General features: G+C 41.0%; 1 protein-coding gene across 4 annotated transcripts in view; it reads right to left on the reverse strand.

Moving 5' to 3' along the window:
• The window catches only part of cdin1 (CDAN1 interacting nuclease 1), a 52,027-nt gene that overhangs the window by 20,012 nt on the left and 6,895 nt on the right, over positions 1-25,120 (reverse strand). For 2 of the 4 annotated variants that reach the window (XM_044048056.1, XM_044048057.1), the window contains exons 3-11: positions 21,157-21,202; positions 20,134-20,198; positions 19,323-19,383; positions 16,108-16,180; positions 9,172-9,251; positions 8,789-8,838; positions 7,301-7,368; positions 5,765-5,830; positions 5,433-5,538 (exon numbers count right to left, since the gene is read on the reverse strand). In XM_044048056.1, the coding sequence (XP_043903991.1) occupies positions 5,433-5,538; positions 5,765-5,830; positions 7,301-7,368; positions 8,789-8,838; positions 9,172-9,251; positions 16,108-16,180; positions 19,323-19,383; positions 20,134-20,198; positions 21,157-21,202 (615 nt within the window). The remainder of the gene's footprint in view (positions 1-5,432; positions 5,539-5,764; positions 5,831-7,300; positions 7,369-8,788; positions 8,839-9,171; positions 9,252-16,107; positions 16,181-19,322; positions 19,384-20,133; positions 20,199-21,156; positions 21,203-25,120) is intronic. The other 2 variants (XM_044048058.1, XM_044048059.1) reach the window with 2 other exon arrangements.

A 25,120-nucleotide genomic window follows, 5' to 3' on the forward strand; every position in this document is an offset into this window, starting at 1 on the left:
GTTACATTCCAAGGCGACAACTGCGATGCAATTTCCCCTCGTTTCTTCCGTCGTGCACATCTCTGACAGAAAGGTGAGGCGAAATATTGCAGGACACAGGTCTCGGAGGTGTCGCGTCGTCACCGCAGAGGAGCCAGTACCTGTCCTTAGGGACGGCCCCTGTGTTATGTCCAGCCTCATTGAATCAGCGGCAGTGAAGGCCCGTGGGTGTCCTCTCTAAGGTGACATAACCTATCTGAAGAGGAACTATGATGGCCCTGCTCCTGCTGCTGCTGCTGCTGAGGAGGCTTATATTACACTTAGGCTGCAGCTGCTTAAAATTCCTGATTATTTGCAAGCAAACACATACTTTGTGCATGTGAACGCTAAGCGTTTGCTCAGATTATGTGAAAAATAATTGCACATAATTTCCATTTAGCCACATGAAAGCAAAATATCTACATATCTATGGCTCCAGGCATAATTCAAACCTTTTTTCAGGTTCTAGCCAGATTAATTATATAAAGGTGAGCTAATCTTGTCATTAAACTGTACTAATTAAGCCCATTAATCCTCTTGTTAAGTCTTGTAATGTGCAATATCTCAAATCAAAAATGAACCACAAATGGTTCAAGGGGCTAAAACAGAATTGCCATAAAAAAATTAAGGAGTAATATCAGCAGCACAAAAGTCCCTCACATAATTGAAATAAACTTCACTCAAGATTGCGTCGGTTGACACATAACACGACATAAAAAAATCACATAAATTATATTCCCTGTCTGTTCATTAGCCACCGTGTCAGCAAGCAGATTAGCGATGTATCGAGAACAATCTGGCGAGTCTGCAGAAAGAGAACGACTTCCTAGTTTTGTGTCGTTTTTGCTTCCGTTATATTCATCAAAAAATAAAAGAACAAGCACTAATATCGCTCGCACAAAATAGATTTGAATGAAGATCAATAATACGCTCTTCTAGAGCATGGGGATCTCCTGCTAGTGATTGGGGGAGGACATAAATTAACTACAACTGGGCATGGGTTTCAATATGACTAAAACAAAAGCACTCTCGTCTCAACAAATTTCCAAGTGGTCAAGCTGCATGATGTACGACAGCAACCCAAACGTCTCAACCTCCCCATTTCAAATGAGGGAGAAATGAGGCATACTGTCCTATTATATTTCTATAAATCATTCCTCGTGGACGGCTGACAGCTTTTTATCAGATCTAACCTTTTCAAGCCTCCATTAAGAGTGCTAACATTTTCAGCTCTGACACATTTGCAGTTTATGAATCTCACAGTTGATTTGCTTTTTGGGGCTGCTGGCATTCATGCTGATTTTCACAAAGGCTGTCGGCATTGTGTTGAGAGAAACTGGGGAGGGGAAAATGGACTCTGAATCGTGTCGGACTTGATATTTAATTATTTACTTTTGATTAGGAACACTATATAGTAGTATGAAGGGTAAAACTTAAAGGAATACTTCACCGATTAGCATTTAGCTTTGTATTACAAGAATAGGGTTAGTATTTTTTGAAAAATTGTGCTTCCCAACCTCAGTTTCCCCTGAGTCCATTCTTTTTTTTGTTACGTGCCCACCACTGACACTTGGTCAGTGGCTTGAAACTGCAACGCTAATTCCGCACTTTTTAGACCCACTCGTGGGGGGGACGGGAGCATTCCCAGAATGTAAACAGTGTCGGCCATATTTGCTAACAGTTAGGCTAACAGGACCAAGTGTCACTGGTGGGCACGTAACAAAGAAAAGAATGAAGATATTTCTCGACTCAGGGGAAACAGAGGTTGGGAAGCTCAATTTTTCAAAAAATACTACTGCTAGTAATACAAAGCTGAATGCAAATCAGTGAAGTATTCCTTTAAGAGTCACATTGATCCCTCATAAATCTAACATCCTAATAATGAATGGAGTTTTTTTTCAGAGAAAAGATTTCAAACTTATAAGGAATAAGGAAAAGAAGACAAAAGGGATAAGGGAAATGTGTTCCCATTGTTCTTTTGCTTTGCAAATACTTAATCAACATTATGTATCACTGATCTAATGAATCATCTATCAAGCTCTTTGTTAAGGAACTGACCAGAACATATTACACGGACAGGGTACCGCCATATTTCCACAATCCAAAGCTCCAATACACAATGTCAAACTCGATATCTCAAGGTCTCGCGCAAGACTATCACTCAGGTGAACAATATTAAGAAGGTCAAAATACAACAGTCATTATGCGTATTTAGTGTGTGATAAGATGAATGAATCAAACAAATATGAGGCAGAACTTAAGATGATACTAAGAGAGTTATAGGGCAAGTTTGCCAGACGTAATTGATTTAAGCACGCCATAATCAAGAAGGGGCAGTTCAGGTGGTACCACACAAGAGTCCATATTTCATTCCATGCTGTGTTTAACCTTACCCACTTCTCCTAAAACACACAAGAGGCTCATTATGTGTTTAATATTCACTAGCAGGTGAATAATTTTTATGCAACTCTGATAGTTGGGCAAGATGGATAACTCAATTATCTGAACATCCGTCAGAGCGGAGGGCTTGCTGGCTCTGGAATGCCACCAGCTAAGATTGATGGCTTGAAGACACCGAGAGCTGCTGCTTCACCATCTCATCCAGGCACTCGGCCTGAACGCAGCGTTTGATTCGGCAGAAGACCGTTTTTCCTCGCCTTTTTCCCTCTTTTCTTGGGAGCACTGTAGGTGAAGCGTCATTACCCCTCAGTCCACTGAAGAGGGGTTCATTATGGGGTTAGTGTGTTGGCAAGACTATTGTTTGGATGATGAATGCACTTGATGAGAGCTTTGGAGAGAAAATTAGTTATCTTTTTTTTTTTTCTCTTTCCCCCCACGTCTACAAAAACATGTCCCCAAAGCTCACTCTCTGCAGTGCTGGAGGGCAAAGCACAAGAACAATTAACACAAGCGATGGGTGAAGCAGTTCAGTTAAAGCAAAGAAGGAATTCATGAAAAATAAGCAAATCACTGGGAACGTCAATCAGGGCCAATGGAGTAATTACAAACACTGCTGCGCGAGTCTATGTGAGGTCAAAAGGAAAACTGAAAGGTTTAGAGTCGAGCACTGAAACCCGAGTTTGAGGGAATGGACAAACACCCTAAACAACAGCCCTGCAAGGCCTGTGTCATAAACTAAAACCAACTAATGAGAAGTGAAGGCAGAGTGATGTCACCCCATCACTCTCACCTCCTTTGTTTCTACACTGCTTTAGGTCTATGGGACCACACAGGTGTTAACCACTGCCTTCAGTTGGTGTGCATGCACACTTATATATTAGGTGATAACACATTAGGTAAGAGAAAGTGTGTTTGGAAATGCCAACAGTAAATGTCAATTAAAAATTAAAAGAGTGCGGGAAAATGTGAGGTCTGAGGGGAGTGTTTGTTTACTTCTTTTGACATAATCATGCTTATATGAGCAGGCTGCCGGCTGACATGAGGGAACGTACTTTGTCAGTTGTTTTAATATACTCAGACAAGGCCACCCCAGTAAATATCAATAAGAGAAAGCCTTGAGCAAACATTTAAGACTCAGAGTAACCCTAACCATCCAATCAAGTGGTTAGTATACCCATATTTTGACTATAAACTAATGCCACGACAAACAAAGATAGTCAAAGACAGATTTGTTTTCAATATAACAAAAAAAACCACACATTAAAGTGACACAATGTGGGATTTGCTCTTGGGGTCCCCCCACAGTTGGTAGATGGTATAGCCTTTTACAACAGTCTTATATGTCAAAGCAGGATTTCTAATGCACAAACAACCATGTCTTCAGACCAGATACAGTAGCCTATGTTATAGCATTGTATATAACAATGCTATAACTATAGTGCCAATGCAGGCAATGCAGACCTGCAGGTTGAAATCCTGTATGGTGTCGCTTTAAAAGATATCGTGAAATATCACATCACATGACACATAATTTAAGTACTTTTCATTTTCAAAAATGATAAAAAAAAACTGATTTTTTTTCTTATCAACTTTCTTTTCTTCAAAGTCAGTGACTGGCACTTCCAAAACACACACCTCAGTGACTTTTTGTTCTCGATGCCCAACAATAAAAGGGCATTTCCTTCTGCAACGCAGGCCATTTCCAAATAAAATGACGTTACTCTGGGAAAATAAAATGCATCACTGATCATGACCGTGACCTCATCTTGTGCATTTTAACTACTCATTGATGTTAGATGAATCATCATCCTTGAAAATCAAATGTAGGTCAGTTCCGCGTAGGCCGGAATAGGCTCTGGTAAAAGTATACATGTGAAGAAAAAGAACAACGGCGTTTCAAAACAGGTGATGTATGTTAAGGAACTATGATCTCGTTGAGGGACTAGGGATCTAGGCACAAAACCCCGACATGGAATTCATGGAAAGCAGCTTCTCTTTCTCTGCTGTGGTCTTGATGGAGCTAGAAATGTGATCTTCTGGTGCTGTATCGCACAAATGAAGACAGAGAATGAGAGTGTCTGGCTGTGCCTGGGCTCTGAAACCTCCTGGTGCTCCACACCATGTCACAACATACATGTCAGCTTGGTCTACTTGGTGACAGGGAGGCAAAAAAATGTAAAGAAAACTTGTGATTGACCCTACATTTCTCACTGCATGTGCCCAAACTCAACTGTAACTCAAACGACACCTAGAAGAAAATGACCTAATAATGATTTTCACTGATATTAAACAGTTAAAGGCTGATTTCTGACATCACTTATATCATGAGTGGGAAACTTATGTATACATTTTATAACCTTATAAACTTTCACGTGTATTCAGGGTAAATAACCTGTTACTATAATCGAGATGAAAGTCTTATCCTCAAGTGACAATGAGAAAAGTCAACATGTTGTGCATCTTATTCATTTTCGAGCTGGGAAACACAAGGAACGCACAACTGCTCGAGTGTGCACACACGCGTACACGCGTCTGCTGCCCTAGGGTCACACCACAAGGGCCCGTTCCCATCCAGAGGTTCTCATGACAACAGATGCAATGGATTAATCACCCATTTCCCAGCTTTCCTTTGAAAACAATATGTGTACTCTGGAAAACAATGAGGCTCCCAGGCAGACCATTCAGGCTGTAAAGGGCTCCAGTGACAGAGGTGGATGTGGAAGTAGTGTGATGTGCACATGTGCTATAGAGAAGTCTGGGGTTTGTGTGGCCTACGCCAAAGAGGAAGTGGTTAGCTTTGGAAGACAGAGATATGAGTTGCATTTATAATGCTGAGAAAATAAGCTTTGTCAGTGGTTTGTGGTCAAAAAAGGAGAAGTTATAAATAACATGCAGAGCAAGGAAAATAGTACTTGCGCTATTGTATCCTCTTTTTCTTTTTTTAAGTTAAAGGTGATAAAATGTTATGAAAACAAGACACAGTGGTGAGAATAAAAAAAAAAAAGAAGACTCACCTATTCCAGTAGCTCCAGAACTGCTCATTGAGATATGTGCGATGGCTGTGGTCATCTCCAAAGGAGGCTTTGCTCTCAATCCAGTGCACGATGTGTCCCTCGACGGCTTTTCATAAACAGAAACAGAAAACGCTGGTGACATCAAAGCTACACAAGCAATATCCAGAATATTTCACTGGATTCTTTTCCCCCCTCTCTCAATCACATCAAATGGAAATTGTCTATAAAAATGACAATGTTTTGACAATAATGTAAAACACTTTAAGAATCAGGCATCCAAATATAACAAGCAGTCAAAAAAAATAACGACGTGTATAATGTAAATAACTGACCAATTGGAACCTCCAGAATGATATCAGGTGTTTTGTCATAACCCATAGCTCTCAGTTGGTTTTCATCTATAGGGGGAAAAAAAAGTGCAGAATTTTAACATTTAATTGTTTGAAATATGTTTTATTCTTCGCCGAACAAGTTTTATTAGGTAATCAAACTGTACGGACATCAATCACAGGATACTGACCTAACCACATTCACCAAGGTGCTGGTAACAAAACCCCTAAATGTTAGCCAAGCAGACAAAAATCAGTGGAGGACGGCAAGCACGGTAAAACCATTAACTACATCTGCCACATATTCGCTTCCATTGCACAAAAAAACATAAAGCTCAGTTACAGAAGTGCTCTTTAGTTTGCAGTTTGGCAGGGATTTATAAAATATATAGCAAAAGATCAAGGCCGGCATTATAGCCCCTGGAAGCCTGACCCCTGCCTGCAAACGCTGCAGCCATTGTCCTTGACTTCTGGCGTGCTTCGGCCATTATCCCTACAACACCTGATTTCTCCATTAAATCTCGGGCTGACCAGGTCATTCAGTTCCAAAGGCCTGCCTCTTTGTCTCCAGCCAAGCTCAACTAATGGCACATGGGAGGGAATTGAGGAGAGATGGAGGGTAGCGGTGTCAGTAGTGGTGAGGAGGTAGATGGAGAAAGGGAGCTGAGTGAGGTCAGTCAGGCTGCCAGACGCCTGCAGTGGGGCATCCTGGGTGGGGTAATGTGTGTGTGTGTGTGTGTGTGTATTTGGATTGGGGACCTCTACTCACTCATACTGGTCTGCTGACATTGTCATGTGGCTCTGATCGCCTTTTTACATCACCTTTGATTAAAATTAATGGACCATCCCTGCTGTTGGGTAGCTTATTTCCAATCCATTTATCAGGTGGGGTGAGGCTTGCCTCAGTGGCCCCTGTGCCCCCCAAACTCCAATAGTTTCAGCACAGTCCTCTGTAAAGCCCTGAAGAAAGGTCACCACTCCAGGTCCAAATAAATGATATGGTCTTAATGACAGAGGGAATGACTTTTATCCCCCATCAGTCATCTGACCTAGGGGATGGCGATAATGGGCTAAATGGGAGTAGGGGGTTGCTTTAATATTTTTGGAACAAGATCATTTTGTTGGGAAAGTATTAGGAGAAACTATGAGCTCCCACAATCATGCTGCGATGACTTTCCTCACATGTAGACATTTGATCCCCGTCGACACCAACTCCAGTCAGGGAGCTTCTTCATTACAGAAACAAATCTATTTCATTCACTTTTGGAAAATAAAACACCTCGACAGTCACCGGTTGTGTAACGTAAACAGTGGCCATTCCAGCTAATAAAACATTAACAAGCTTTTATTCTTTAAATATTCATTGCAGGCTGGCGCATAAACAACTAAAGACATTTGATAACAGCGCTGGGGTCCAAAATCAATAAGAGATAACATCCACCGCATCAGTCTCCCTTTACTTAGCTCACACATGAGGCAACACAGCCCCAACCAAAGTCACTTCAAAAATTGTGAGGAGAAGGTCAAGAAATGGCTTACCCAGGAAGGAAAGGTTTCTCTCCTTTAGCTTGTCTCGGAGAAGCACCTCATGCTCTTGGCCAATAGCGCTGAGAAAGGAGAGTCAAGGATTCCAGCATACACTTGGGTAAAAATTGTTCTATTATAAGTGAAAATGATAATGTCTATATAGTAATAAATTTAAACTACTACTATCTTTAAAAACTGTGATCTAGGCGTTATAAAGGCTAAATTCTTGTGTTATGTACGACATTGTATCCGCACGATACGCTAAACAATAGCTCACAGGTAAACCTTGCATGCTAGTAAATCCAAGTTAAAATCACATTAAGTTATAAAGTCTAGGGTTTTCCTCTCTTCTAATTTACGATGCAAAGTGAAAGCCACTTCTTTTTGTGCCGGTCCATAAAGTTTTCGGGTCAACCTTCGTCCGCTTTCACAACAAATCTTCAAAGTGCATTACGAAAATGAGGGAGAAGAAACATATGCCAATTTGGCAAAATGCACGGGGCGTCTGGTCTATTCATTCCTCTAAAATCTTTGAGAGAAAGTGCTTTTTGAATAAATGCCATTTCGCATCAGTATGCACAAAAGGTGGACTTCACAAAAAGGCCGGGGAATCATAAGCAAACCACTCAAATTGGCGTCTAATTAATAGGTCCATTTCCTGACTGACACGCAGGCTGAGAGCGTCCCCACGTGTGGCCAAAGCTCTTTGAAAGCATATAGTCGTGGGGCAGTGATGATGAGCTGTGGTGGAGTCACTGACTTTAAGTTGACACAATACGGTCCGCCAAAGAAAGGTAAAGAGGGAGAAGGAGGGCAGGAGAGGACAGGGTTCACTGACTATGAACAGAAAGAAGCGGCCCCACCACTCTCCAGGGCCCGTGCTATACAGACACACACATACACACACCCATTCAAATGAGTCTCCTCCCCCCTGGAAACGGTTGGTCTGATACCCATCTCTTTGCCACTACATAGCCTGGACACCATTTCCAAGGGGGTATTCATAGCTGGGCAATGAAAGGGACGAGGAAACACTGGGAATATAATGAGTGCAACTGAATTATTAGTAAATAAAACAGATGGGCCATCAAAATTGGGAGTGCAATTTCAACTTGATGTGCCCAGAACTGTTATTGGTTAAGGCGTGGGGGATTCTCAGAACTAAATGCATGAAATCTAAAATTATCTGGGTTAAGTAAAATATCAAACAAAGAACACATGAGGGTTATGAGCGCTATTTTTTTCTTGTATCATAGAACATTGGGTCTGATCCGGTGCGTGCACATGGGGATGCATTTAGATCAGTCTATCCACTCCTCCTCCTCCTCCTTCTTCCTCCATCACCTCCCAGCCTCTGTATCCGTGATAGCGGCATGGCAGGCGGAATGAAACACTTCCTCTGTGAAGCAGAACTTTTATGTCAGGTGAAGCCAGACACATCTCATCCCCTTCAATAGCTCCTCGTCAATTTCGGGCTTAAAATTTTATGGGATAGGATACTGTTTGATGCAGTCTACCAGCGGTCCATAACAGCAGTCATTTATTGTGCACTGAAAAGAGAGGGAAGAAATATTATGGCGTGTGAAAAAAAAAAAAAAAAAAAAGGGGCGGTGGGTGGGTGGGTTGGGACTGTGGGGTTAGGGAAAGAAGAAAACACAGGAGATGCTGGCAGATTTGTAGACATGACTGCCGGCTCTCACGTGACCTGTTCAGCAAACATGAGCACTTACAACATTTAAAATCTCACTGTACCTAAGATTTGTGACGTAAAAATGTGCATAAACATTTGAATGGATCGATAAAAGCATGCATCTCATTATATCTATCACTTTAAGTTGATTCCTGTTATATTTCCGCTTAGAACTGATATTCAAAACACTTACTTGGTGGATGTTTTTGGCCAAAATCTGGTCCTGAATTAAAGACGGCTCCTTCAACATGCTGTTGAGGACTGTTTTAGTGGCTGAGAAAAGAGGGGGGGAAAAAAAGAACATTAATGTAATGCATCATTTTGTTTCTTAGGATTTTAAAAGTAAAAAGGAAACAAAATATAGAGAAAAAAAAAAGAGAGAGATTTGACCCACTGTAATTCACCTCGCCACTGTGAGTGCAGTATTCTCACTGCTCGGTGTCTACACAGATTTGCTATATATAAATGTTTCAGTCCAGAGCACAGGAGCCCCATCGTAGTTTATCTATGTTATGAACGCTGACTATTCTGCATCTCTCATCCCTATTCTTCCTCGACTAACATTATAAATCAGGAAGGAAAGCCCGCTGGATGGATTCGCTGGTACTACAACAGCAAAAAAAAAAAAAAAAATCAAATCCTTAAATCATTACTTAAAAAGACCTGGATTAAATGGATTGCATCATTGTGTGACGAAATGGTTGAAGTACGCCATTTTTGTGATATATATATATATATATATATATATGTACACTGTACATACATATATACACATGGTCCTGACAGACAATACAAGGAATGTTTCCATTCAGATTTATTTCAGGCATGGACGGTGCCTGCACAGAGATTTCCAAGCTTATCTGGTTAACAGTACACAGTTTAAGTATGTAAAAAGATTTTTTATCTATTTACAACAATGGATAAAATGTTGGACACGTCAAATTAAATTAAACAATTAACAAATACGCACAAGAACATAAGCTGTCTTATTCATAGTTAGTATTTGAAGAGAATATTCTAAAATCCTTTAAGGCCTCTGCATCTATGAGAACACTATCACAGAGAGAACAAACAGTGATGTGATCCCTCATCAACACGATGCTGCTATAAAGGAGGAGGGTGGAAAACGAACAAAGCACATCCAGCTCTCCCTCCTCTTTTTCCATTTCTTCTTCATTTCCATCCTTTTCTGCCTCCTCTTCACCATTGCAGCCTCTTCCAGCGACGGCACTCCCCCAGCCCACCCCATAACCCCGCAACTCCCCGTTAAAGCTGCAAGGCACATGAGGGCTGTGCTGTGCTTTATTCCTTTGCTCATTTTTCTCAGAGATTGCACCTTCACACGCAGATCCATACCGTGCTCTTGTGCAGAGCAGGCAGCGGTGAAGGAAGAGAGTTATATTTTCCCCTTGAGTTAGGACACCTCGTGACAAATGATAATGGATAATCAATAAAGCGGGAAATATGAGGCAGCAAACTTTATGAAGCCAGGAGACATATTACTCCCCAACAACACTGTTTTCCCTTAACAAAGTCACTACTCGACTGTGCCTAATAATCTGAAGGAAAATCAAAGGACCTGCAACCACATCAGCAATATTGGCAACTTATTCCACTTTAATGGCATTTTGATTGATTTTTTCCCTCTTCCTAATGGTCGTTTTATAGATTTGACGCTGCTTCTGCAAAACAGTGGTGTGTAATAAACCTCCCCGAAGGCAAACGGCAGCCATTAAAGCTCTTGTCTTACTAGTGCTCATAATTGGAGGGTGACCACCACCACATATTTTGGTCTCTCACATAACACACAAATACACACTTGGAGGACAAGCCTTGCTCCCCTGCTCTCCTAATCTCTTCAGCCCCTTGATATTTTTGGTGGACGGCCATAATTCCCCATCTCCTGGTCTATTCTTGCAGCGGGGTTAAAAATAGCCATAAAAGGTGACCTTGGCACTGACATTGTGGAATTTCAGCCAAGCATTGACCTGATGAAAATGGAAGGCCAGGCCGCTAATAAATCAGGATGCTTTTAAAATGAGTTTACCCTAATGCTCATTCATCACAGGCTATAATGCCATTTGCAGGCCCAGGATTCGCTGCTGTGCACAAACACAGCAGTAAATAACAACAGGGCCCGAGCATCCCTCGCATCGTTGCAGCCTCCAACATCAGCATACATTTATTAAAGACGTCCCCGCCTTGCACGGCAAGACTCCCTCTATGACACCCCAAGCTCCTCTCTGCCTCACTCTCACACAAACACACACACACACACTATGCTCTTTAAATCGCATTCTCCAGGCACACACACACACACACACACACACACACACACACACACACACACACACATAAAACACGCGCAGCAAAATAAAAAGCATAATCTGAGGAACACCAGACACAGAGAACAAAGCCCTGCAGCGCGACTTTGCACCTTGTAAACATTCACAAAATTTACTGTAATTGTCCCATGATGGTATAAATTCTGACTAAGGTATGGCATTAGATTGTCAACATCTGAAAAGAGAAAAGGAAAAAAAAAAGAAGAAAAAAAATCACCCAAGAGGAGAATAATATATGTGAAATGCTATGCCTCCATTGGGATTCGCGAGAGAAAACAACCAGTGCAAACAAACCAAAAGACTGTTTTCATACGTAATTCACAAAACAATAGATATAAACTCTATAAAGCAAGGTAGCAGCAACATAACCTTGGCTTGATTTCTTATTGCAACTTGTGCCATTTGTGACCACTCTTCCGTTCTCCACTAGAGTGAAAAAGTCATTATCTTAAACACAGAAAAATGTTGAGAAAGCTCATTAGATAGCAACATTTGTTGAGGGAGGATCGTAATAAACAGTAACGGATGACGATTGTTATTGCCCCTGACACTGATGAGCTCCTCTGCAAGTTTGTTTATTAATTAAAAAACCCACTTTTTTTCTCCCCTGGGTGGGATGGGGGGTGGGGGGGGGCAACTTCCCATTTCATCTACACAAACCCCCCCCTCCCTCCACACCCCTTTCCGCCTACACTCCCCATGCACAAGCCACTGAGCTGTGGCGGGGCCCTCGTTCATCAAACTTCATGGAGCAAGGGAGAGACAGGTCCTGATAATGTGCGCCCGCTAAAGCTGATTTTCCATGATGAATCTCGGAGCATATAAATTGGCTAATATCTGAAAACATTTACAGATACTAGAGGAATTGACTACTTGTGGGACATGATGGATGAGGCTCTCCGACGCTGGCCGACAGCTCTGCAAATCTCTGCGGCTGCCTAAAGCCCTCATTTGATTTTCCAATTTACTCCTTTTAAATTTATCCTCCCCTATTGAAAAAAAAAACAGAAGATGTGAGAGAGAGAAAGAGAGAGGAGAGAGGAGATGAGAGAAAAGGGGATGAAAAATGTGTGCGTGTGTTTCCTTTAAAAGATATCTGTGGTGGTGTGTACATGCTGGTTGATGATACGAGGTGGTATCTCCTGTGCAGGAGGAGCCCAGTCCCTGAAGAGGTTACTGGGGCAGAAATGATCTGCTTCCACCTGATTCTCCCTGATAGCTATGAGATAGGACGCAACATTTCTCTCAATGTGTGTATGTGTGTGTGTGTGCGCGGCAGGAGTAATCGTGGATCTAGGAGGGCGCTGCTTAGAAGAGAGGCTTCCTAGGTCAGGCCATTAGACTGTGGCAGAGGCTGACTGGAGCTCCTCTGCTGAAAAGGAGTAATTAGTACACTTGTCAAGTGAAGTGCCACGCTGATGCTTACCTCCCTTGCACCCACCCTTTGCGTATACAAAAAAGCACAGAAACACTCATGGCGCCGTTGCCTCCTTACTCCCTCCCTCCTTGCTAATGAAGTGCCCTTGCTCTCACTATTTGAAAAAAAGAAAAGATATACACATCAGCTCCACCATAGTAGAGAGAGGTGAGGAAAAGAGGAGAGGAGCACTTGAAGACAAGAGAGGAGGAACCCTAACAATCACAGTGGATACTAAGTAGAGATTTCACTGGATAGAGCACAGCACAATATCACTTATCAACACGTGTGATCTGCGAAACACTGGAGCTATTATGAACCAAAAGGATCATTGAAGATGCTAACATTCTCACAGTGTTAACATCAAACGCGGGACATTTATAACCTCGTGTACAAGACTTCTGTAAAGGAATGTGACAATAAATCTTAAAAAGGCAGTCGAATCACATGGTTACAAAACACGGAGCGGCAATCTAATCTAGAGTCCGGGCCTTGGGAAAATGGAAAAGGTCAAATAGCTGGCAAAATTGCCTCCTCAAAAAAAGTACGTCTAAATCTAGAGGCACATCAACTCCTGTCAAACGGGGGAATAAAGAAAAAGATGAGGAGATAGCGGGATATGGAAAAGAAAGAGCAGCAGCTCCCCAAATGTGCCTGTAAGTGACTTTGAGAACACAATATGGCCGTTTAAGTCATGGTTTTATCATTTGCAGAAGTCATCAGCAGTGAAGCGAACACATGATGACAGTCACTCTAGCACTGTTTATCTTGCCATCAACACAGCATTTGAATTATAAAATACCACTTTTTTGCAGTGTATGGAATAAATAGTCATTATTTTCATTTTGATCATAGCATTTCAGTGACATTTCATTGATAACCGTTAACAGTCAAACACTGAAACATTTCAAATCACATACTTTTGTGATAGTAAGAAAAAAAAATGCTTTATAGATTACATTACATACACTACATTTTTGCACTTTTTAAAATTCAAATAAATGAATTTGTTTAAACGAAGGGAAATACATGCCCTAGTTTTGTGTTTTTGGAATGTAAACTCAAAAATATCATCCATGTCCCTTCATTTTACACATTTGTCCATTACAAAACCCTGAGACCCTTTAATCTCGTTGTACACTGTATAATGACAATAAAGGTGATTCTGATTCTGAAATGAATTGTGAGATACAAAAATCAAGCGTCGATTGCAGTGCGTTCCCTTAGAATGTTACCGCTGTACAGTGACGCGCGTAAAGTGGATCACAAACAGTGTAAAGTGCACGCGTGACCTTTCTTCTCCCACTGCTCCTCTGTTTTCATAAGACAAGGAGCATTATGGATGTTGATATTATATTCAATACGTGATAAAACTGCTTTAAATGTATTGATTTATTTTTACAAAACGCCGGATAGTCTTCCCTTCTGCTTGACTGATGCTCTTTCCAATACTTTTGCTGCACAGAGAGGGTGAAGGCAGCTCATCGGTGGTGTTGTCATGTTGAGGTGTAGTGGTGTTTGTAGTGGGAAAGAGGGAGGGCAGTGTGTGTGTGTGTGTTGGGGTGGTGGAGGAGGAGGGGGGGACTACAAAGAGAGCAAAACAACAAGGAAAGGACAGAAAACAATTTAAAACTCGGTATTGATCCAGCACTAGTGATTGTACATATATTCTACAGTCCCAAAGGTCCCATTCCTGTGTCTCTTAAATGCAAAGGGAGAGAGAAGGGGAATAAAAAAAATAATGGTGCGAGGCAAAGGCAACCCACTCACCCTGTTGGGTGTAATGTCCCTTATATAGAAGTTTATCGATCTTTGCAGAGCTGCCCGCTTGCCCTCCCTATGGAGTCCGACAAAAACACACAAATACACACACACACACACACGCTGGAGTGCATTTGGTGGCCTGTAGGGCACCGTGATAGATATGCCTGCCAATAGCGCTGAACCAACCTGTTAGCTAATTGCCAACAAAGACAATTATCCTTGCATTGTTTCATAATGGAAACACATTAATTGAGTCTAATATACACACGGGGAGACGTGGACGTTGGACGATTTGACCGTGCCACCCATGCAGGCAGCGATTCATTTGCAAAGGCCAAGCAGGTCGCCGGAGGGATTGCACAAAGGCTCTTTAAAAATAGAACTGACAACAGTGGAAAAAGTAATGAAATGTTCATATGTGCACATTTAATTCTCATATAGTGGCATTCAAATATTTTACCAGAGAAAATTCAAAGTGGACTTTAATGATCAACACGTGTGATGATCTAAATCACGTCGGCTTTGTCACAGATATGATACGAATCGGCGTTTATCCTGTAAAAGCCACCTCAACTCTGTGAAATCCCTCCCTGCAAGAGGAACCCTGACCATGACATTATTCCCTCAGCCTGCAAAACAGTGAGATGCTTACAACAAGACGATTACGACACCGTCTCAAAATTAATCAAAAGCATCGTGCGGGAAGTTTCATCTGCTGCAAATCTATTCTGAGCAATAATACAGCATGTTTTCACTGTATGGAGATGAAGGTATGCAATGTGCCATTATCTGAGACAAGAGTGTTTCTCCTGGATGAATGCCCTGTTCTACAAGCTGCACAGACTAGTATTTTGACAGGCAGTGGATAACAGTGGGTCCAAAGCAATCACGCCGCTGACTTTGACAAATGACTGTGCTGTGACAAAGTTGAAAATAACACACATCCACTTTAATCTCGTTCTTGATTAAATTGGAAGCGCGTCTTTTTGACATGCGATTCACTCTCAACGCGCTGACTACTGTTCAGACACACAACCGAATACCCAGTCCTCAGAATGAGCCGTTTTAGTTAGGGTAATTCCAGATTAACGGCACAAAGGAGAATAATTACATGTGTACATAATACCAGAAAGAAAATATAATAAGTATTTACACAGTTTTTCGACAATGTCTTTGATAACGTTACTAAGTTCCCTCAGCACCAGTAGGTTTAGAGAGAGAGAGAGAAAGAAAGGGATGAGAGGAGAGGAGAAGGTAGGGGGGGCAGATGAATGCATTGGGGGATGAAGGAGGGTGAGGGGAGAAATCAGGGCTGTTATAAATAACACTGATGAGGTGAGCTAGCATTGATCCACACTGCAGTTGAGAGGTGGGTGGTCCTCTCAGTGCTTAATTGCCAGTCATGTGCCCTGGGATGCAGCTACTACTAAATGTGCTCCGTCTCTCATTAGGCTTCGACAGGCTGAAAATACAGAAGCTACAGCTGAAATTGGAACTTAAACAGAGAGAGATTCAAAAGACAAAGTGCTGCAATTAAGACTGATGGGGGAATGATAGAAAGGACAGAATGGGGAAATGGAAAAAAAACAAAACTGTTACTTACGCATTTCACCCTCCAGGTCCTGAAGGAATCTGTCCAGGATGATTCGAGCCATCAGTGCAGGGGACAGGTCCACCTTAACAGATTGAAAGCCAAAAAAGAGAGAGAGAATTAGCCTGAACAAAAACAGCCTATGGTGTCAATGGGGCCTTAATGCAGCTTCATAAGATAGGGATAGTGAAATTGTTATTCCGCTCTGGAGAACTGCTCCATTTACAGACCTTTAGACTAAACCTCACACATCTAGGAGCAAGTAAAGACATATTTCAAAGAACGTAAAGATAAGGCGCTGAAATTACACAGCCAGTCTGGCTCGGGCTGATGTCACACAGAAAATAATGATTGTAATGTCTCTAAATGATATTATTATGTTTTCAAACCTTGACCTAACTTTCGACAATCCCCCGTGCAAATTGGTCTTTGAAAGCCTTGCTTTGCAATAACCTTTCCCACAGGAACAACAGATTGCCCATTATGCAGCCAAGCTGAATTGCCTTTGCCTCTGTCAAGCGGACAACTGTAGCCTCTCATCTTGTATGAAAAAGCGGCGCACACTCTGCCCGGCTTTAATCATAGGCACCAAGGCAAAACTGTATAAACCAACAGGACACACTGGAGGGACTGTGGGAATGCAGTCCTTAATGGGAAGTTAGAACCTATGGCTGCAGCGCTCTTTGAACACAAAGACACCTTGAGAGAGGTACGAGGTTCTGGTTTGAGTGCAGGAAGGAAGCTCTGACAGGTAAAGCAGCACTAATGACCACTACTGAAGGTATCTACCTGCGACTGCGGGTTCATTCATTCCCGTTAATAATGCCTTTCCACCGAATATAAACTGTAGCACCATTAAAGTGGTAATATCATAACGGCTTGCGGCGGAAAACCAACTGCTCATATTTTCAATGCCTTCACAATGTGCAATTAGTTAGTTAAATGGCCAGGAATCTTAAACTGTACGGACGCGTTTACAAACTTTAAAAGATAAACTAAGCGGACGAAGCACAGCACTGCATTTGCAGTGTTTAAACATCACATGTATATATATATATATACATATATATATGTATGTATATATATACATATACAGTATATGTATATATATATACACATATATATGTATATATATATATATACATATAGATAGATAGATATGTGTATATATACATACATATATTTATATATACATATATACACATATATAAGTATATATATGTATATGCTGAGAATAAGAAGACGCATAGAGTTACTACTAAAATTCACAATTTATACTCAGTATAAAATAAAAATGCTTAAAGACATTGCCATTTCAGGCCAGCTTGTTATGAAACACAATGTACTCGCAGCCAAAGATAATTTTTTCTCTTAGCATAATTGGAGACCAAAAGTGAATTTGCCCTCAGCCTGTAATGAGAACGGTGCATTTCATCTTTTCTCTGATGCTTCCCGGTAACCCTGCGAGCAGTGAGACGGCTCCTTTCTAAACAATAACCCAGAATAGTAGCCGTGAACATCTCCATAATATTGCACTAAGAAGACAGCTGGCGAAATAGTCTAAATGCGTCTATAATAATTAAGGGGTGAGCACAGAGTTTACATCTTCATTACGACCTCTGATAGCAGTTTAGACTTTGCATTGTAGCCTGCAGCTAGCTCTGTTTCCCCCTAACGCTCCTCATTTTGTCTCCCTTTCCTTTTCTCATCTCGGTCCTCTTGCTTCTTTGTGCTTATTGGCTGGTTCTCCATTCACACCTTTGGATAACAAGAGGGCATCAGACTCCTAGTAACCTGCATCAGAGCTGACACATGAAAAATGGCAACATTACCATCACTGGCCCAGACTGAATAAGGACCACCTGATTAGTTCAGGTAGTTGCTTCTTCCTAATTTTCATATTAATCATGAATCCGTCTTCACTCTCGAGTCAGACTGCGGCCCTTCACGAGTTCAATGTGTGACTAAAATTCACAGAGCATGGAATTCTGGCTGAAAATAATTATTGTTCAGTAAAACTCGGGGTTTTTATAAGTCCCATACGCTAATAGGTGTCACACACAATGCAGAGTATATGCAGCTGTTCCGGAGCCTGTAAGTTTAGGTAACCTTTACACAAACATTCATAAAAAGCGTGCAAAAAAGAAAACACCAAATGTTGAGTTTAGAAACCTTGTAGAAGGGCAAAAGAAAAAGAAATCCACCAATACTTTTCATCACTGTTAATCATTTCCCTCTGTTGGAGATATACTGTCTCATAAAAGGGATGGAACTACATCAATTAGCGATCTGGGAGACCATGAGTGCTTGGTTTAAATGTTAAGTAGCATATTAAAATGACAGTTAAATGGTTCATAGACAGTTATCTCTGAGCTGGATTTAATCCTTTGGAGGGAAAAAAAAAAACATGTGTCAATTAAACGGAGAATGAATAATGGCAGTTAGCTTTGAGGTGCCACTGATGCATATGAGCTACTCTTATTTTAAAAGAAACCCTCAAATCTCATCGCCTGGTGGTAAGCACCGATAAAAATTTAAATATGCATTTAAAGAAGTTAAAAAGGTCACACAGCCCATTCTCACAGTAAATAAAAAAAAATCGCGTATCTCATCAAAATTAAAATTTGTAATAATCTTGAAATTGATTGTATTGATTTACATGGTAATTCCTAATAATCCACCAAATAGTAACTGCTGATTTATTATTTGACACTGCAGAAATTATATTTTACTTAATCAGCACAAAAATATTTTTTTTTATAATAACACTCACTATGTTAAGTTTACACCACCTAATATCTTGAATTCACGTTTTGTGCACGTTTACAACTGCTACCACGTCAGCCGCAGCACACATGCTACACTAACCTGCCAAAGTAAACAAATGATGGAGTGATGAAGAGAGGATTTGACCAATGACCCTGACCTGACCTGTCCAGGTTTTTTGGCAACTCGGCCTGAACTGCAATTTGCACAATTACATGATAAAACACAAAAAAAGTGTTTTCACATCTGCTTAATGGAGATGAGTTAATTACTTCAAATAATTGATAATGATGCAGACTATTTTACCAATTTTGATAATGACAAACAGACAGGAGGTTGGAGGGGGGGTGGATCAAAAACCACAACCTACTTCTATTTGTCCATTTGGAGAAAAATGCATGCATCCACTGGGGAGATATTTAAAGTCATAGAAGATAAAAAAAACAAGGTTATGCCATTACCTCATTGGCCAACTCCAGCAGGACAGGAGCACTGGGATACGCCTTGCTTTCACTCAGATACCTTCGTTATGACAAAGAACATCAGTTAAGAAAAAAAAAAAAAAAAAAAAGATGAAATAAAGAAAACAGACAACACAGGGGCAGACAAAAGGGTAGAGGGGACCAGAGCAGGCTAGCCAAGACATGCTAATGTCCCTGATGACTTTGCCCTAGGTGGCATATGGCAGGCTTGGTGCGGTTAAACAGCAGTGCTTGAAGGGCTTCAAATTTCTTTGACGCCAGACAAGCATATGATAGTTAGTTAACCCCTGCCGCCCAAAAAGCCCTTTTTTCCCTCCCCAGCTAAAACAGCAGCTCCCTCTGATCATCCCTGAGGTTTGTTGTTGTAAGTGAATTAGAAGTGCATTATCCAGCCTTGTTTTCCCCAGAACAATGGCCTAATAAGCTAGATAAAAACTAATTGCAATATGCAAAGAGACCCCCCCCAGCCCCCCCTCCCAGGGTGTTTTTTTTCTTTTTTTTAATTTATCTGAATTTATTGAATTACTGATAATCATCTCATCCCAAGGCAAATGTCCAATGGCTGGTTATTTATTTATTTATTCTTATGTTGTCCCTGTGACATGGAGAGCTTTAGCATAGCAGGTACATGTGGAGGTCTGGAGTGAATCCTGAGTGTGGTTATTCGGAGATTATATCTGTCATGGTGGCTCACCGACTCTTTAGTACAATAAAAGGAAAAAAAAAGCACATGCAAGAGAGGGTTGGATAAGAACATTTTTTTTTAAAAATAGCAATTAAGTAATACTACCGTTGATAGTGGCTTTCAATAACATCCGGTGTATGATGTCTTGAGATTGTTCTTTTGGTCCGTTTCTGTCACAGAGATGTAATCGTAAAACAATAACGTCAAAACAATATTACTTATCGCGAGGCAAAAGCAGTGCATTGTAAATCAAGGCCAAACGGCAGACCCGTTCAGCTGTGGCTCATGTTTTTCATGCTCTATTGTATATGAACAAGTGCAAGAGATCTTGGGTCACAGTAATTTAATATCAATAAGTTTGCGGGGGGGGGCGGGGGGTCAAAGTGTGCCACAGCAACCTTGTCCATACCCTCGTTCCCCTTTTTCATTTCCCCTTTTTCGATCAAACAATGACCCCATTCCACATTCCACACCCTGACATTTCCATGCAATTCAATTTCCGCGAGGGAGGGGGAAAGGATAAAAAAAAAAAGGAAGAGCACTGGTTAAAAAACAACTTATTTAAAAACTACTACACACAAAAAAAAAAATGTAATTCCACGGAGACGGGCAGTGTGACTGACACCTGTCAGGGGGATGATAAATGACTCCATTTTCTGCCTGTGCTGCCTTCTGCCACTGGCGGCAGCGGCCATTTATCATCATCCGCTGTCAGCCGTGGAAAGCAGCAGTGACAGTGCGAGTCAGCAAACATTTAGCACACGCAGCCGCACTACACGGGGAAATTATTATTGTCAGAATAATAATGGTTTAGCATAATTTATTACAGGTCCACCAAATAAGCAGGGGCTAGATGTTATTAGACAGATGGATGGGAAGGCTTGGCAGACATCCACCGAGGCTCAGGCAAGCAAGAGCCCTCAACGTGAACGTGGGGGGGAGGAGGAGGGGATAACGGTGGTGGTAGCGGGGAGGGTGAAATAAACGTGGGTATAGTGGAGGTGGTGGTGGGGGGGGGCATCCTCCAAACCAATCAGAGAGCTGGCAGTTCAATTACAAAGAAATAAAGGGACATTCATCATTCAATTAGGCACCTGTCAGGGCTCACAAAGGAAGAAAACTTCTAACCTGGTACTCCAGGGAGAAGATGCTCAGAAGAGTGGACTGCGAGTGACTGGAACAAATAAAAGAAGGACAAAGTTAATTACCAGAGTGCATTGCACAGAGACAAAGGGAGAGGGGGAGCTTCAAAGCCGGGGCCAGCTGCCCTGTAATCTAAAAGAACATGAAAACAAGTGTGGCAAAGTTGTTCCAGATGAACACCTCTGACAAAGGATTCCTGCCACGATGGTGTGGGGGTGCGAGAAAGAGGGGTGGTATGAGAGATGAGGAAAATATAGCCTCTCTTTTCTTTTATTAACTCATACATACCATCGTCTTCCATCCCCTTTGTTGCAGCAAGAGTGGTGAAAGCTAAATTGTTCAGAAACGAAGTGCCGTTTCTGGTTCTGCTGTGTTGTAAAACTACAAAAGGCAAGAAGGCGCTGCCAAACTAAACATGGAAAAATCACGAAATTTATGACCCTGCGTCAGAAGATGTTTGTTTTTGCGAAGTACGGATGACCGCTGTGTCTGTATTTGTTTGTGTGAGTACTACAGCGATACACAGATAAGACAAGAGTTCTCCTGCTTCACCCTCAGTGATGGCATATGGGCCGTATGGGATCCCTCCCACTATAACTGATGGGCTTTGAAAATGGAAACTTTCACTGCAGGAAGCTGGGACTCCCAGGAGTCAGTCAATTCCATGGGTTGCCATAAGCTACATTCATCTCCAGCTCCAGTCAATGTCAAACACCTGGCAGCGAGGCAAACCTAGAAAACAGGCAGCTCCTACAGGGATTCACAGCCCCCTCAATGTCCCTCCCCAACTCATGCAGCGTCCTCTGGGTTCAAGATATCTAAAGTGGTGACAGATAATATTCTAATTGGATGGTACACACCTCCACCGTGCATACACAAAACCATACAAACGCTGTATAGAGGCATGCACACACAGCGCTGTGGTGGTCTCCAGTGGTCTCGATGTTCTGCTCTCAGTTCATTTGATAGTTAAATTTAATGGACTTTTCGTTACAAGTCACAAGAGAATGTATGTAAATACTGACAAGAAGCCGATGCTCCCAATCTGCATCGGAATATTAAGTCCACATAGACCTTCAACATCAATCACTATAACCCATAAAATAACCATGTGACATGTGAACAAAGCCAAAGGAATCTCAAACACCGATTTCTGTCTAGAGTCTCAGCCTGTGACCATATCTTCATAAAACCATTTCAACCACTGGAACAGTTTAGCACTTTATAATCACTTATCCCACCAAAGACGTCATCTTGGGTTCCCCAGATGGCAGATTAAAACAGTTTGAAATCTGCTCTGGCTGGAGAGCAGCGAAACCCCAAATATTCTAACTCTGTGGTTCTCAAAACATTGCACAGATGAGTCACAATTACAGTCACAAAGGACAAGGGCAAAATGTTTGAGGTGAGAAAGAAGTGTGTGTGTGTGTGAGGGGGGAAACGCAGAAGAAAATTAAAAAAACATTGCAACCTCAGCATTAATTTACAATGATGTTTGGGGACAAAGGGGCCACTGCAATTAAGTGGGCCATTAAATGATCAACTGTCAACATGTGGACACTTAAGTGAGAGAAAAAGAAAGAAATTCTTCCACACTTCAACCTTGCACCTGAGCATTTCAGCAACATTACAGCCTTATTGTTGGCATGGGACCATCGCGATCCCTCCGTTGGAACAGACATCTGTTAGGCTTTAAATGGATTACTCTCTATAATGAGCATGATTACGGCCTAATTGCTAAATCTATACCCTGTTAACTTTAAAGGGACATAAACTGTTCTTAATATCTGGGAAAACATATCTGTTTCAAAAACACTAAGAACTCCGGGGGCTTGTGTTTCGCTTTGTTGCCGTAATCAGTTTCTGTCAACAGAAAAACTGCACAACTCCTGAAAATAAGCGAAGCAAGAAAAGAAAAAAAAAAAAACACACACACACCAAATATTTTATATTTTAAGTCAATCAAAAAAAAAATTAGGCCGATGCAAAGAGATGAGCACAGGTATCTGGATCCAAACCAAGAGTTGTCTACATTTTATTGAGTCTGTCAAGTTTTACATCGCACTCATATTATATAATGCCCATTTTTCCCTTTGACAGACATTAATAGTAATTTACTGCAGGCTTTACATTAATGTATATCCAACCTGTGCTCTCCTGGGCACAGTATGCTCAGTTCATGCTAAAATATGGAGCCAAGAGCAGTGTTACTATGGGATCTGATGTGCCTGCTGAACAGTAGCATTACATTTTTTACTGTAATATATAATATATCCATCTCCTTACCTCATAATACCAGGTTATCCTTAGTTCAGATGTTGTAAATGGAAACAATCCAAATTATTCAAACACCTATCTTTCATATTAGCATATTTAAAAAGTGCTAGTAATTTAAGCATTTTATTTTAATTAATTTGATTAATAATCTGTTGATTATTTTCTCCATTCATTTGGTCATAAAAAGTCAGAAAATATTAAGATGCATTGATTTCTGTTTCTCAAACCGAAAAATGATGATGTTCCCAAGTGTCATGTTGTGTCCACAAACCACACTCATTTTAATGATTTATTTGTTATCTGGGGCAAGGAAACCAGAAAATATTCACATTTAAGAAGCCAACAAAATCTGAGATCATGTTTATTTATTTAAAAACTCACACGCTGATTAAACGATTATCAAAATAGTTGACAGTTAATTTACTTTTTTTTTTCTCTCAGCTTCTCCCTCTCTAGGGTGGGCCACAGATATTTTGTTTTAACGACGGATGCCCTTCATGACGCATCCCTCCCATTTATCCAGGCTTGTGACCGGCACTAGGAGTACACTGGATGTGGCCCCCGTGGCTGGGGTCTGACAATTAATTTATGAACCGTTTTAATTAAGGAGTGATTGATTAATCATTGCAGCCCTGTACTGATGTCTAGTATTTAAAATAAAAATTAGACAAAAATATCTGTATACACTAAAAACTTTGTTTTAATGCAGTAGCAGAAAACCCTGTCGTACTTAGTTAAACAACTTTCAGTGAAGTTATTGAAATGTAACATGCAAACAAGAAAACCTTTTGAAAATCAATTTTTAAGAGTCTGTGACACTGCAGCACATTCTAACGCTGACCTTTACGTGAGAGGGGAAAAATAAAAATCCTCCCTCTTGGATATAATTTAGAACGTGAGGAAACAGAAGGCTCGGAGACAGAAGAGTGGTTAGGGAATCATTCACTCTAGACCTAATTACCCGTCCTTACAACATAAGACGGAGCATTAATATGCACTGGCACCCAAAATAGTAAAGTAGCAGATTAAATTAAAAACAATTAGGCACTTTCACTTTGTCATTGGGCTGGTATGGTTGTCTGGTCAGTGCTTCAGGCTCTATTAAGCTAGGCTATCTAGTGTTTATGAATCCGACAAATTCAAGCTCAAGTGTTGAATTACCTTATTTCCCTGTGCATTCAGAGAGTCGTATACGCACACGGGGCGAAAAAAACAGCCTAGAAATCCCCATCAACCTAATTAATGGGAGATTGGGGGTAAATCAAGCTATCAATTATATTCAGAATCTTCCTATTTACAAATAATTAATTATAAACAATAGCTGTAATTTAGGTAATGAAAGCCACCTGGCTAATGGCATTGCTATCATATGCTGCGACAATACTAAGCATTTGGTGAATCTGCATGCAGGGGAGTGTTGCATGGTGCGACTCTTCAGGGCATGGAACTGGCTAATTGAGGAATAGCACATATTTTTTTACTAATGGTGATGAAGCTATTTTGAAAAGAGAATGATACTAAAATCAATGAAAATATTGCTTGGATTTAAGACCTCAATCGACTGATTCTACTGAAAAAAATATTAGCCTCCAAGCGCATACCTTTTGTCTCCATCTTCTTCACCGAGAAGATGCTAAAATCATACATTTAATTTTCTATAGTTTTATATGTT

The sequence above is a fragment of the Solea senegalensis genome, linkage group LG16 (genome assembly GCF_019176455.1).
Source record: "Solea senegalensis isolate Sse05_10M linkage group LG16, IFAPA_SoseM_1, whole genome shotgun sequence".
Taxonomy (NCBI): Eukaryota; Metazoa; Chordata; class Actinopteri; order Pleuronectiformes; family Soleidae; genus Solea; species Solea senegalensis.